Genomic DNA, 15609 nt, shown 5'->3' with positions numbered 1-15609 from the left:
GTCAAAAACGGAGCTTGTATGCAAGAGTTATGATTTTCTGAAGTTCAAGGAACGCATCCCAAAGGGGGAACGCCCCGCGTTCATAGCTTGGCCCCGGATTAGCCACGTCGATGCTGACTTAACCAGATAAGAGATAAGACTGGAACCCCACTCCTACGCGCCACGTTCGAAGGGAACGCCATGCGTTACCCTGAGGAATGCCCTGCGTTCGAGGGCCAGACCCCTCCTATAAATAGAAGTCGAGTCCAGCCGATTTGGTTGCTCAATTTCTTTCCTCTCACTCCATATTGCCTCGTTTTACATGCAAGTTATACCCCCAAAGCCCTGGTATCATCCCGAGACCCGAAAAGAGTTCCGAAGCCCCGATCCCGAGAAGAAAAGAGTTTCGAGCCGAAACTCTACCCGCATGAAGCCCGGTTTTGAGAAGATATCCCAGTTTCACCGAAGAATACTACATTTAGAGTCGTAGTGTTGTCCGATCATCGTATTATTAAGTGAGTGTGTAGTTACTTTCTTCTAACACATAAATATGAAGTGTCTACTATGAAATTCGTGCTATGTGTTATATATTGTTTGTTTATTTGAGATGGGTATGGATTTGATGTTTTATACAGGTTTAAAATGATTAAAACTGTATGTGTATTTTATATCTACAAGATAAATGTTGGGTAGAACATGGGTAGATTAAGTAGTTGGTATGAGATGAAATATGTTATAAGTGAACCCTGGCAACTATGAGACGTAGTGCCTATTGTATAAACTCTGGCGACTATGAGACGTGGTGCCTATAGTATAAACCCTGGCGACTATGCGACGTAGTGCCTATAGTATAAACCCTGGAGACTATGCAACGTAGTGTCTATCGTATAAACCCTGGCGACTATGTGACGTAGTGCCTGTTGTATGAACCTTGGTAGCCATAGACTTTGGATAAATTCCTTAGGTCAATCCTTAGGAATGAATGAATGAAGGATAGTTGATTATTAGGGTAAATCCTTAAGAAATAAAGGAGATAATGGGGATGGGTAATTGGGTTGATTTTGGGATGATTGAATATAATAATTGTATTATTGTGGGTTGAAAACCCTACATGCTCACCAGGCTCCCAAGCCTAACCCACTCAGTTTCTTTGTATCACAGGTATCAATACGAAGACATATTTCACTGACAGATTAAAGGAGATGTAAATCATTAGTGTAAATGAATGTAAGTTATGTTTTTTGCTTATGTGTCTGTATTGACCATGACATCCCAAATGTTTTAAAACGAATAAAATGCATTTCTTTGGAAATGCTTTGATAAAGTACTTAACATGTTTTCTGGGAACAAATTCCGCAACTCTTTTAATCAAAGGATTACTATGATTTTATAAAATAAAGCATAAACAAATCGGTCTTTCTGGTCATGAAATTGGGGATGTCACAGTTGGTATCAGAGCATCAGTTTAAGCGAACTAGGAATTTGTAGGATTTAGACTTAAACTTAGAATGCTAAGCGATGATTTTGAGATGAGTGTCTACCATATTTTAGACACGAGCACTAGTATATTTTAGGAAAGATGCCTAAAATGCTTTTATGTGTTAAATGCTATATGTTTGTCATATATGGAATTGTTTGTTCGCATCTATGGTCTGTTGTCGACCAGATCTGGAAACCTTATGTGTTTAGGATTCTAAGCGTACGACTACGATATTAGAAATAGCAAGTAAACGTTTTTGAGTGATAAGGATGATTTGAACGTCTATCAAAATAGAGATCTAAATTCACCTTATTCGGTGTATAGATCAAAAATGGCAAGAACCAGAAGTGGAGCTGGAAACGTGAACGAAAATAGGAATCGACCGCCTGTGGTTGAGCAAGTAGCTGTGGTAGCAGCAGTACCTGAGCCAATGACAATGGTTGGGGTACGAGAGATGATTCAAATGATGTTGGATCGTCAGATGGAGGAAACTAAATGTCCGCTTCAACAGAATCGTGAAGGACTTTCAATGCCGATTGAACAACCCAAATTGAATGAAGGGCAGTCGGAAGGAGGAAACCTCAGTGGGATTGTTGGTCAAGCTAACCCACTAATTTTTAGGAAAAACAACCAAGATGGAGGAAATGATGGACGTGGATGCAAGTACAAGGATTTTATGGCATCCAAGCCACCGTGTCTTTCTGGGAGCCCGACACCGGTGCAAGTTATGGACTGGATCTCCGAGATGGAGACAATGTTTGAAAGTTGTGAATGCAGCAATAGATAGAAGACCGCGCTCGCGATCCCTCTGTTAAAATTTGGTGCAAGGAAAGTCACAAGGATGTCTTGGATCAAGGAAAGTCACAAGGTTACCAAGAAGCTAGTAATTGATTCCGTTTTGTTCAAAGTATGTCATTACCATTTTTTCGGTAATGACTAGTAAGATGGTTGTTATTCCGACCCTAGTGGTCATATCAAATTGAGTCTGACTACGATAGGTTTGTTACGTGGTTCCGAGAATCGAGTTCGATGTAACATCTAACCTAAGCCAGAAGATTGAAATCAATGTGATCGATAGTATCGCGCTCGTTGTTAAGGAAGCTTGTAGCTAGAAATGCTACATGCAAAAATGTGATCATATCACATTAGAATATGAAGGAATGTATATTCTATTCTGGAATTTGACTCTAAAAGACTTGAGTCTAAGCGTTGCATCATAGGATGAGAGGTCATTAGAGCACGACCCATCGGTCTGTTACAATAGTTAAAAGAAAGTATTTATCCTAAGAAGAAGAAGGAGTCCTCAATAAGGATTTATTTTGTAACTTGTAGGTTACGATTGAAAGTCCAACATAGTACGAAGAGCAGGTGCAAGATTGAGCATCGCATGCGGTCAAGAAGTCCAAGAGTTAGATACTCATTCGAAGAAACATAGAAGTTACGATTATTACCTAGGATGAAAAGATATAACGTATGGAATCATTATACAAGTCTTATTTTCGTTGATGATTCTGGGACGTAATCATCCTAAAGGGGAGATAATTGTAACGCCCATAGTTCCAGGCTAGTCAATTTAGAGACAATAAGCATCAAAAAGTGACTTTTTGATAGAAGAGTGTTTAGAATAAATAATCATAACCAAGTTGTAGTATATGTCACAAGGTTTTCGTGCATATAAAGAACGCCAAAATCCGAGTTATAACGAATAAGTTATGACTGTCGAAGTTTCGCAACAGAACCGGCACAACACAGCGCGACGTAATAATAGAATTTTTTTTAATAGAAAAAAATAAAAATAGAATGTTATAAGACTACTTCCATAAATAAACCAATTCAACCCAACTTTTCACTAAAAAAAATAATAATAATTTATCACCAAAAAAATAATAATAATTTCTCACCATTCCACATGTACATCCCAAATACAACTTTTTATTAAATAGATTATAGTTTATGATTAAACTTTATTAAATTAAAAATTATTTAACCTATTTACTTTAGGGATGAGCATTAGAACCATCGAAACTGGCCTGGAACCGGACCGGAACCGGAACCGAAACCGGATTTAATAAAACGGTTTGGTTAGCGGTTCTCTACTTATAGCAAAACCGATCCCGTAACTCATTTATATGAAGTCGGAATTACTTGATTATTTTTCGTTAATGTAATTCAATGTTTTTACTTAATTTTAGACTATAAAAAAAAACATATTTTGGTTAAATATTGAATCATATACAATCCCCGGAAAACAGCATATCAATGCTATGTTTTTTTATTCTGTCTCGGTTTTTAAAATACAGTAACAGTCAGAATTACTTGGTTTTTTTCCAACATGTAATTTAGTGTTTGTACTTAATTTTAGGTTATAACAAATCATATTTTGGTTAAATATCGAATCATATACAATCCCCAGAAGACAACATATAAATGTTGCATTTTTTCTGTTTCAGCACGTTTTTTAATTATGTTTCGGTTTTTAAAACGTCGTAACTCACTCATATGAAGTTAGAATTATTTGATTTTTTTAACATGTAATTTAATGTTTTTACTTCATTTAGACTGTAAAAAATATATTTTGGTTAAATATTGAATCATATACAAGCCCTGGAGGACAACATATCAACGCTGCGTTTTTTTTCAGCATGTTTTTTTTTGTCCCGGTTTTTAAAATGTTGTAACTCACTCATATGAAGTCAGAATTAATTGATTTTTTTTCCAACATGTAATTTAGTGTTTGTACTTCATTTTAGAATGTAAAAAGTCATAGTTTAGTTAAATATTGAATCTGATACAAGTCTGGAAAGACAGCATATCAATGCAGCGTTTTTTCATTTTTTTAATATGAAAGTTTAATTGCCTTTTTATTTTTTGGAAGCCAACTAAACTACATGTATGTATTATGAATTGCATCATCATTAGTTTCACTTTATTTATAACGGGTTCTTGTTTTGAAAAAAATAACTGAAAACCCGAGACCGGAACTGGCACCGAAACCAGCGGTCTGGTTCCCGGTTCTTATAATACCGCAATATCGCTTCCGGTTCCGAACCGCTCGATTCCTGTCCCTATCCAGTTCCAACGTTCATCCCTAATTTACTTAGTAGATGGCCCCTTCTTTATTAGTCCTTATTAAAAGTACCAATAATATTGAAAAAAAATAATTCAAAAATGATATTTAGATATACGAGATGATCCATATATACGAAATCAAATGACATTAAAATGAAATGTTAAAATATGGCAATGTTATATTTTATTTGTAGGAAAAAAAATATACGAGTTTTGATATTTTAATTTTTTTTAACGGAAACAATGTTGATTTTTATGCTTATACGTTTATCTCATAGTATATATTTATTCAACCACGATTGGCATGTGCATTTAAGGTATAAAAAAATTTCGTGCACATGGATTGTGCTGAAAGCATATCACACTAAATTAATTAATTTTTCTTTTGGGTGATCCTCTCAAGACCAGCATCAATTTAATTTTATAATCTTTCATAGCCTTTGACTTCATATAGAGTTCCTTCACCCTTTTTTTCCTATGAATACGAGTCATACAAGAGATTTATACTCTGTGTAGACACGACAGATCAAAAATGGAAAGAAATAGTATTCTTAGGGTGCGTTTAAGGATGCTAATCATGCTAGCTTGCTTTGCTACAATCAAAGCCACTGAAGCAGACATCAGTTGCCTAAGATCTATCAAGGAATCGCTAGAAGACCCTTCACATATATTTTCTAGCTGGGATTTTAACTATATGTACGAAGGTTTCATCTGCACTTTTGCTGGTGTTGAATGTTGGCATGATGATAACATAGTTATTAGCATTCATCTAGCAGGCAAGAAACTAAGAGGATCGTTTCCAGTTGGTATAAAAAACTGCACCAACATGGCGACTTTAGATCTTTCCAGCAACTACATCTCGGGACCCATTCCTTCTGATCTTGGTGATGGTTTAGATTTCATAGTAGATCTCAATCTCTCCAACAACAGTCTCTCAGGCCCAATTCCACGTAGTATTGTGAATTGGAGGTATATCAATGTTTTGAGGCTTGACAACAATAACCTAACAGGCCAGATCCCTTCAGATTTAACTGCACTTGATCGAATCAAGGTGTTTAATGTCACCAACAATAGATTATCAGGACCTGTTCCCATATTTTCAAATGGTGATTTCTCTGCAGAAAGCTATGGAAACAACCTAGAACTTTGCGGGGGTCCCTTGAAGGCTTGTAAGGATGATAATAAACATGATGATGAAGGCTTTTTTCTTTCGGGGTTTGCAGTTGGATTTCCACTATTTACGATCTTAAGTATTTTGTTTATGTTTTTCTATTTCCCCTAGACTAATTATGTGTAAGTAACTTGAGATCGTATGTAACAATCTAGATTTTGTTAGACTAGATGTATTTTATTATTCATGTATATATTTTGTGTATTACCTATATTTCTCCGGAACGAAACCCAAAAGAAATTTAGACTCAAGAAGTTTTCTACAAAACTAGATTAAAGATGGAATGAACTAGAATTCCTGGTTTGCTGTTGCCTATGCTAATCATGCTACCTTGCTTTAACTACAAGCAATGCTGTTGTATGTTAGTTGTCTTTGACTTTTAAGTGAAAAATAAGTAGAATGTCTTTTTAACGCCTCCATAATTTTTTTTCATTTATATGAACATTAATTATAATTTTTGACAAGGTCAAAAATCTCAAATATTCAAATGAAAAAACATTAAAAATCCTATATAAAAATGGAACGTTGGATTCCCCAATATTTACATTAGAAAATAAAATAAATAAGAATGTAAAAATCTTAGAAAGTGGGAAAAAGTTGAAATCAATGGTCAAAACAATGAAAGTTAAGCATGATATTCATTTGACTAGTTAGCATATAACGTGGTGACGTATTGGCTTGCTACTTCATCACTACATGTCGTTTGTCTATGCATAGTTTACCGTATTATATCTTCTTATTGCTTCTTCAAATAAAACACGGTTCTATTAGAATATGCTTCAATGTTTGTATTCTAATTCTTTTTCAACCGAATTTTATTTTTGATTTTGTAGTAGTGACTAGAGTACTAGACTCAAAGGACCATTTCCAATTGGCATAAGAAACTGTACCAACATGAGAACGTTATCTCTTTCCAACAACTACCATTCCTTCTGATCTTGGTGATAGTTTAGTATACATGGTACATCTCGATCTCTCTAACAACAGTCTATCAGGTTCAATTCCATCAAGTATTGTCAATTGTAGGTGTATGAATTCACTAAAGCTTCAAAACAACCACCTAACAGGCCGAATCCCACAAGATTTAACTGTACTTTATTGCATTGTGGTATTTAATGTCTCTAACAATAGACTCTCAGGACCCATATTTCGTAGTGGTTATAGAGTATCTGTTGAAGCTATGCAAACAACTCAGGACTTTGTGGAGGTCCATTGAAGTCATGCAAGAATGAAGATGATGATGATCTTTTCCTTTCAGGGTTTGAAGTTGGATTTCCACTTTTTACGATCTTAAGTATGTTGTTTAATTATGTCCATCTATTTTCCCTAGAGTGTGTGAATGTTTGTTTTTTATAACTATGGATGCAAAATAATAGAGAGAATTTCATATATGCACATCTTAAACTTCAAAATATTATATTTGCCCAATTTTATTTCTTAATAAAATATTTACTCTTCATAAACCTTCAAAATATCATATGTGCCCAAATCCTTTTTGATAATGTTTTTAATATTTTATAATCATTTTTATACCTTAGAATTATTATAATAATTAAAAAATTTAACCATATTATCCTTACGTCTATGATAACGAAATGTGAACTTTTAAATTGTTGGAATGTCGTCCTCTTGACAAACAAAAAGATTCATCTTCAACCCTCTCTATGAAATGTATAGTTTGATTATTTAGTTTTAGTTGTTGATGATTATTATTATAAAGATATTTTAGATATTACCATTAATATTTTGATGTTTAAAAAGTGCATATACAATATTTTGATATTTAAGAATGGCATATATAATATTTTGATGTTTAAAAAGAACATATATGATATTTTGAAATTTTATAAAGGGTAACTATGATATTTAGAAATTTTATGAAGGATAAATATGATATTTAGAAATTAAGTTTGATAAATATAACATTTTGATGTTTAAGAATGGCATATATGAAATTCTCCCAAAATAATATTATGGTTATTGTTGTGTTAATCCAAACTAAGTCAATCACGTGATTATCTTTAAGGGTATTTTAGTCCTTCTAGCTTGTAGAGTTTGAATAATTAAAGGTCATGTAGGCCACGTTTGTTTAACATATTTTTTAGAATAGTTTAGATAGGGGTTAGTTACTTAGCTCCTCATTTTGTTGCTTTTGACTAGGTAGACATGTTTTGATTCCTCTATATATATTGTATGCTATTGTATTGAATGAGAAGGCAAGAGGTTAGAAAGATGTATTGTATTGAATGAGAAGGCAAGAGGTTAGAAAGATGTAGCCTTATTGTATAGTTTTGTTCCAACAGTTATTTGATAAGGAATAATATTTCTGGGAAGTATTTGTTTTTCACTTCTATATATAGTTCAATCACTCTTCCTTTCGCTTCTTTTTCTTCTTCCCCTAACACACATTTTAGAGCACCCACATAGATATATAACTGTTTCAAATTTTCTTGCACAAACTTAGAAGTTCTCCGACCACAAACATCAAAATGGTGATTGTTTAGCACCAAAATAGCGGGATGGTATGGCCGTTCTGGTAAGTATGTGAGAGAGTTTGATATTTTCTCTCACTTCGTTTTTATTTGTCATAATTTTTTTTTCTTTGAAAAAAAAAATATGAAAAAACCAAAGTTCTTAAAATTTAATTATATACAGAACAAATACAACCATGAAAATTTTTTAAAAAAATTATTTTTTACCAAGATAATTGCTGTAAATTCATAATAATAATACACAAAGCATAACCATTTATAAGATACATAGATCAATTCCAAGTTGCTAAAACCATGAAACCCGGAATTTATAATACACATATAAATTCAAAATTCCAAACCATGAACTAAGTAAACCAAGACCATGGCAATCGGCAATTCATAAACTAACCATTCATAACATACATATACCAATTCCAAATTGCAAAAACATGAACTAAGCAACTATAACCATGACAATGTTAATACTATAAAACCATAATAATAATTTTCATATCATTAACCAAAATATGAATTGTTTATTGATATTACTTAACAAAAGATAGTAACAAAATACAATATTCATCTAAGTTCCTTAACCAAAAGCAATCTTCACACTTCACCAACCTAAATTGATTTCATCTTCTTTATCCATTCAACAAACTGATCACCAATATAAATACCAAACCCATTGACAGAAGTAACAATACCATCACCACTAAAATGGCCATAGATAACAATCATTTTGGAATTGTTATATTTTTTAAGAGCATGAAATTCTTCGATAACATAGTTAGAAAAGTATGTTTAATCATGTTCTATGTAGAACTTGACTTACATGTGGTTTGCAACAAGGTTAGAAAAAGCAATGACATATTTGTCATTGAATATGGCTAGAAGTAGGGATGAGTTTTTAACCGAAAAACCAAACCAAAATCGCATAGAGGTATTCAGTTCAATTTCCGGTTCTTAATTTAAGGCTTATTTATTTATTGGTTTTTCCGGTTCTGGTTCTGGTTCCAGTTCCAAACACCTTCTTAGATAGCACATTTCTTAATAGAAGAGTGGAACCGGTTAGGATCGAATAGTGGTATTCGGTCTAACTTGCGGTTCTTAGTTTGAGACTTATTCTGTTATGGGCCGGTTCCGAACCGAATAAATAGGGTATTTTGATCATAACCTGGCTAGAAGGCAGTTGTACAAATCAACGTGGATAACTAGGGAATATTCATAAATAGGGTACTTTGATCATAACTTAGTTCCTTTATGAAATTTTGAAGGTTATACATCTAAAGGTCTTTAATGTCAATAACATCGAAATAGTGTACATAATTATTTTATTCTTCATGGGAAGGGCATAGACATCCTACCATGATGCATCTTTATGTTGAAAAAGCTATCATATCCTCCTATAAAAACCAAAATAATAATAATCAAGGGAGCTATATAAACACATATTCAATGCCAAAAAGAAAGAATACAAACCATAGATGCAATTGACGTCTACTTAAAGCATTTACTTCACATATATACTCCAAAAGTTAGGAAATGAAGATGACTAGTATCAAAGGTATACTATTTCAATTAGATGAATCTTGCTAAGGGATGGTGTAATCGTACATTTAAGTAATTGAACGGCCATGATGTTTCTAGAGGGGTGGAGATATAAATGTTATGAGAAATAATCAAAATGTCATCATGTGCAATGCAAATGAGGGTTCTTAAAAACGACAATATAAAGGTCACTCGATTAAGCGACCAAAGGTGCAACAAAACTATGAAAATAGAGACAAAAAAAACTATAGCAAATGAATCTTATTGACTAAACATGTTATATTTTGCAAACCATATGGACGAAACATGTTAATCTAGTTTTTTTATAAATTTTTTAAAAGTCTTTGTTAGTTTAACCGGAAATTTTTCACCTGCAAACCTAGCTAATATACAACATGAAAATCTAATATACTCATTTAAATATGGTGTTAAATGTAAAATTTATATGTTCAAATGCTATTGTTTATATTGAAATTAATGTTAAACAAACTAAAACACTGTTCAAAAACTATTTTTAATATTAACTAAAAAAATTAAATGTTGTATTAATGTAAAGAATAAAAAAATTTATGTGAAATAAACTGAAAAAATGTTCAAAACTGGTATTATAAAAAAAAAAACATTGTGGTACGTAAACAAGAGATAATGAAGTTTAAAAAGGAGATTACAAAGTCAGACACCTTGGATCCTAGAATAAAGAACAGTTTATCTTTTAGATAATGAAGATATGTAAACCGACATCTCTCAAAACATCTCACCCAATAGTCCGCTAAATACATACAAATGTGAAGACCATGAGTGAGAGTAGCTAGAATATGTAACAGATTCAACAAGGGCGATTCTGAAAAATTGAAAATTTATATATTTTCGAAGGTCCACGACGAACAAGGAAAAAATGGTCCTTATCTTTATTATAATTTTTTATTTTTAAATAAAAATATATAACAAAAAAAATTAAGTCTTATACAGCTGTCCACTTTGTCTCCCTCAACAATGAGATTCAATTTAGTGAATTCATATTTGAGGATCATGCATAATTGCATATAGTGGCGAACTTGATGGACTATATAATGATTTTTGAATAGGTAAAAGTAATGAACTATACGACACCAAAAAGACATCGATAGAGGGTCAAATCTAATTCCAATGCGTACGTGGTTCCATATGTTTTGGGCTTGAGATGAAACAAACAAATTTCCTTATTTAGCGGGAACCTCTTACATTCTGGACGTGTGACTATTCGCCCAACCGGTTAGCGTTTTGAAATTTTGGATATAATTTTTTACTCCATTCCTTTAAATTATGTGAAATTATATTGAAAACTTTTCAAGAAAACAAAATTAATCTACTATGATACTATCCACCTATAAAATACATTCTTTCTTAATTTTACTTTTATTTTGGCTTGAATTATATTTATATCATTGCCGGTTCATGGTTTGCTGTTGAGGTAGCCTGAACCGGACTTGTGACGCCGGATACTTAACGGCAACACCGTGCCAACATATGCCACCTCGACACAGCTCATGTGCCACCTCCACCTCATCATGGCCACGAGTAACCACCGCACACGTCACCACCTTACGGGATACATCCCACGTCAGCGCTAGTACTAACAACAATCCAACGACTGTTGTCGACAGAATCAGCATCGCCGCTCCGCCGTAGCACCGCCCGCTTAGTTGGCTGTAAACCTTGATCGCTGCTATCACCACCAAGTACAAGATCGTCAAATTACCAACCACCATATCAGAAATTGCCATCAAATCACACAGGGAGCAACAGAGAGGAATCAATTTAGGTGAAGAAACGATGAAGAGACGAATTTAGAAGAATTGACAGAGTCTGGAAGTGGTATTAAAGAGGAATGTTTGGTGGGGTTGGGGTTTTCAATGTAGATGTAGTGGCTTTTACGAAAACAAGTTTTGCTTGCTTCATTTACTCTCAAATCTCAATGATATTGGGGTAGAGCTTATCCACCAAATTTTGTCTTTTTCATCCTTGCAAACTTACAAATAAAATATGTTTTTTTTGAAGATTTTTAATTTTAAAAAGGGTCTGACATCGATATGTAAAGGTTTATTTTAGAAGTTAGTAATTGGGTTTATTATTTTACACTCTACTAAAATATAAAAGATTATGGACAGTAAAATTGAAAATAATAATTTTTAAAATAAACAAAACGACAAAAATTATTTTCTTTATGTTCAATTTACATTTTTCATCTTTTTCCAAATCCGGTCAATAGCAGAATTGTAATTTGATGACCATAATTTTAACACCCCGCTCCCGAGTTCAACTTAAAGAGAGAAAAGAAAGGAAATGAGAGGAAATGAGAGGAAAGCAAGAGAGAATGGTGCTCCCGAATTTCATTAAAGGAAAGAAGTGGAAGAAAATGGAAGGAAAACTTTCCCTCCTACCTTTCCTCCCGATTTGGAAGGATTTGAAAAGGAACAAAATATTTATCTTTCCTTCCATTTCTCTCAAACTCGGGAGCACAAATGACAACTTCTTTTTCCTTTCTTTTCTCTTCTTTTCTCTCCTTATTTTCTTTTCTTTTCTCTTCTTTTCTTTGCTATAACTCGGGAGCGGGGTGTAAGATTTGTTAGTAAGGAAGTATTTGTAATTTTCGGAAACCGTTATTGGTCTAAGAAAATCTTGCAGCATCAACTTTGTGTTTTTGTAAAGTGCCATTATTTTATGACATTTGACATTTTGAGAAAAAATATACCATCAGCGATACACAATAACTATTTTAGGGTCTATGAATCAAATATTAGATGGGAGGATATACTCACCACTCATTTTTTTTTCTCCATGTTTAATTTTTCATTCATTCATCAAAAATCAAGAAATTGTTATATTTCATTATTTTTTATTTTTATTTTTTAAAAATAAAATTAATTTTTTAAGTCTAGAACTAAAATAATAGAATTAATTAAAAAATTATTAATAAATATAAATATTAATTAAAATAGAAATATTTCATTACATAAAAATAAAAATTACATAATAAAACCCAAAAAACATAATTAAAAATTACATAAAAAAAATAAAAAACCATTATTCAAAAAGTACGTCACTTTGAATTGTTGTCATCGCAATTTGAGTCATCGCCCGAGTCATCGATGAACATATTCGAACCTCCATCTGATTCGTCAAACAAATCACCGTATCAATATTCGGCCTCAGGCTGTACGTGAGCCCTATAAATATGTTCCACCAAATCTGGACGAAGGAAGTGATATATATCACGATCGTATGTTTCTCTTCTATTTGTCGTATACTCTTGCGTACCAAAAGCTACTCATTTGACGTATGGCAAAACTTCGTTTTTGTCGTAGTAGCATATCGCTCTTTCTTTATCTTCTAAAATCATATTATATAATATGATGCACATTTACATTATGTGTTGCAGCCTTTACACTTCAACGTACACAACATCATCTGCAAAATAATCTTCTATAAGACAATTGTGTCCGGCTTTGTGACTTTTCTTCAATGGAGCTCTCCCATTTGAAAACGTGAACATGAACTTTGAGCTTGTTAGTTTTGAAAATATGTCATTGTTTTTGCCATGACGGAACAGACAAATATGGTCTCTTCTTGCATCATCGAATCGGACGAACTAGATAACAATGATGGCATTGTGGTTGAGTGACTTTTTCAGAGAAAGTATAGGAATTTGTGTGAATAATATGAAAGATGTGTTTAGCATGCATAGAGTGGTTATATATATATATATATATATATATATATATATATATATATATATATATATATATATATATATATAGGGAAATGATCAAATGAGAACACCTAAAAGGTTGAGAACGCGAGAACATGTATATTCATTTGTGATTTCATGTATTCATTTGTGGAGAAATGATAATTTTTTACGCACAATCAACATGAATATGCTTTTTCTCTTCAATTGAAATTAAAGGCATAAAAATTTATCATTTCTCCATAAATGAATACATGGAATCACAAATAAATATACTTTGTTCTCGCGTTCTCAACATTTTTGGTGTTCTCATTTGATCATACTCCTATATATATATATATATATATATATATATATATATATATATATATATATATATATAATGTTCTGGCTGTTAGGTGTAAACAATCAAAAAAATGAAAAATGATTTTTTTTATTACAATCGATTGCAAAATAAAAATAAATAAATAAAACTAAAAAAGTCGGTCAAACAAGAAAGAGAGAGAAAGAGAGAGAGAGAGAGAGAGAGAGAGAGAGAAAGAGAGAGAGAGAGAGAGAGTGTGTGTGTGTGTGTGTGTGTAGGGATGGCAACGGGTATGAGTATACCAGGTTTCATGTTCCCCATCCCCATACCCGAATCATCATCCTCATCCCCATCGGGGATTAAAAATCTATCCCCATCTCTATCTCCAATGGGGAACGGGGATCCTCAATGTGTAATCGAAGATTTTTCACCACTACAAAGTTTTGAATTTTTATGAAAAATAACTCAATTATATATTAACCAAGAAAACAAAACCCAATAGAAATAATATAAAGCATTGTAATTACAATGTCTTCAAACACAAACAATAATATTCAAACAATAACATTCAAGTTTACAAATTAAACCATTTTTTTTTGAAAAAAAAAAGTCTTCAAAAAATTACATGTTTGATTGTTAAAAACCTTATTTTGTCTACTAAGATTTCGCTTATGCATTTTGATTTATGAATTGATAAAAAATAAAAACATAAATAACTATAACTATAACTATATATATATATATATATATATATATAGAGAGAGAGAGAGAGAGGTACTCATTGGGGCCAGTTTCGAGTACTGGTATGGATACCTGACAAGTAGAACCATCCTCATCCATATCCCCGCTTTTGCATTCGGGTAATACCCATCCCCGTCCCCGTCCCTGGTCAACTCGGGGATTTACCCGGTCAATTAGGGTTATGGTATTGGGTACCCATTGGGTACAAGTTTTTTGTCGTCTCTATGTGTGTGTGTGTGTGTGTGTGGAATGGGGGGTATCTGTGGCAACCCGTTATTTTCATTATTGTAAGAGTCAAACTAAAGTCAAACTTCTTATCTTGATCTATTTTAGTCAAGTAGATTTAAATTCTAGATTTGGTTTAAAACCTTTAAATTAGAAGTGTTGCTTGAATTAGGAAGGAATTGCATGAAGTCGAGAACCTTGTCCGAACCGTAAACCCCCTTGCAGCCGCAAACCCTCGTATAAGCCACAAACGAGGTTCGCAGCCGCAAACCCTCGGATCTTATCTCCTCGAGAAGTGTTTACAGCCGAAAACTATTGTGTATATATAAGAGTTCAACCAAAATCACTCCTCACTTTTTCAATTCCAGCCGAAAATACACCCTCCCACTCTCAAGAACACCAACCAAAAACCCTCATTCTCTCTTAACTATCATCCTTCATCCTTTGAATCTTCTTAGGATCTTGCTTAAGATATTCAAGTGTTCTTCATTCATCAAGATCATTGGGTCGTAAACCCTATTCCTTCAAGAACACTCAATCGCAAACTCAAGAACACCAAGATCTTCTTGGGTCGTGAACCCCCAGGCTGGTCGTAAACTCCCAGCAGCCTTCCATTTTGCTTCTAACACTCTTATTTGTAAGTTAAACTTACAAATTAGTCCAATTCCTTATCATTCTTACGTTTATATACACTAATTGTATATATATATATATATATATATATATATATATATATTACATAAAATACTAATTAGGACTCGGTTTTGCTACGAGATTTCACTCGTGGAAATAATATCCTATATCGTACCTTCAAACGAATCACTCACATAAGGTGAGTTCATACCCTTACAATTTACCCTTTTAAATGCTTTTAAGGGGGAATACAAG

General features: G+C 33.0%; 1 protein-coding gene across 1 annotated transcript; it reads right to left on the bottom strand.

Moving 5' to 3' along the window:
- Window positions 1-11145: 11145 nt before the first annotated feature.
- On the bottom strand, window positions 11146-11487 carry LOC111903901 (uncharacterized). Its single transcript, XM_023899675.1, has one exon. It carries the CDS (start codon window positions 11485-11487, stop codon window positions 11146-11148), a length of 342 nt encoding a protein of 113 aa, XP_023755443.1.
- Between the last annotated feature and the right edge of the window lie 4122 nt (window positions 11488-15609).

This window comes from Lactuca sativa, chromosome 9 (genome assembly GCF_002870075.4).
Source record: "Lactuca sativa cultivar Salinas chromosome 9, Lsat_Salinas_v11, whole genome shotgun sequence".
Taxonomy (NCBI): domain Eukaryota; kingdom Viridiplantae; phylum Streptophyta; class Magnoliopsida; order Asterales; family Asteraceae; genus Lactuca; species Lactuca sativa.
This window is presented reverse-complemented; position numbering and strand designations above follow the sequence as displayed.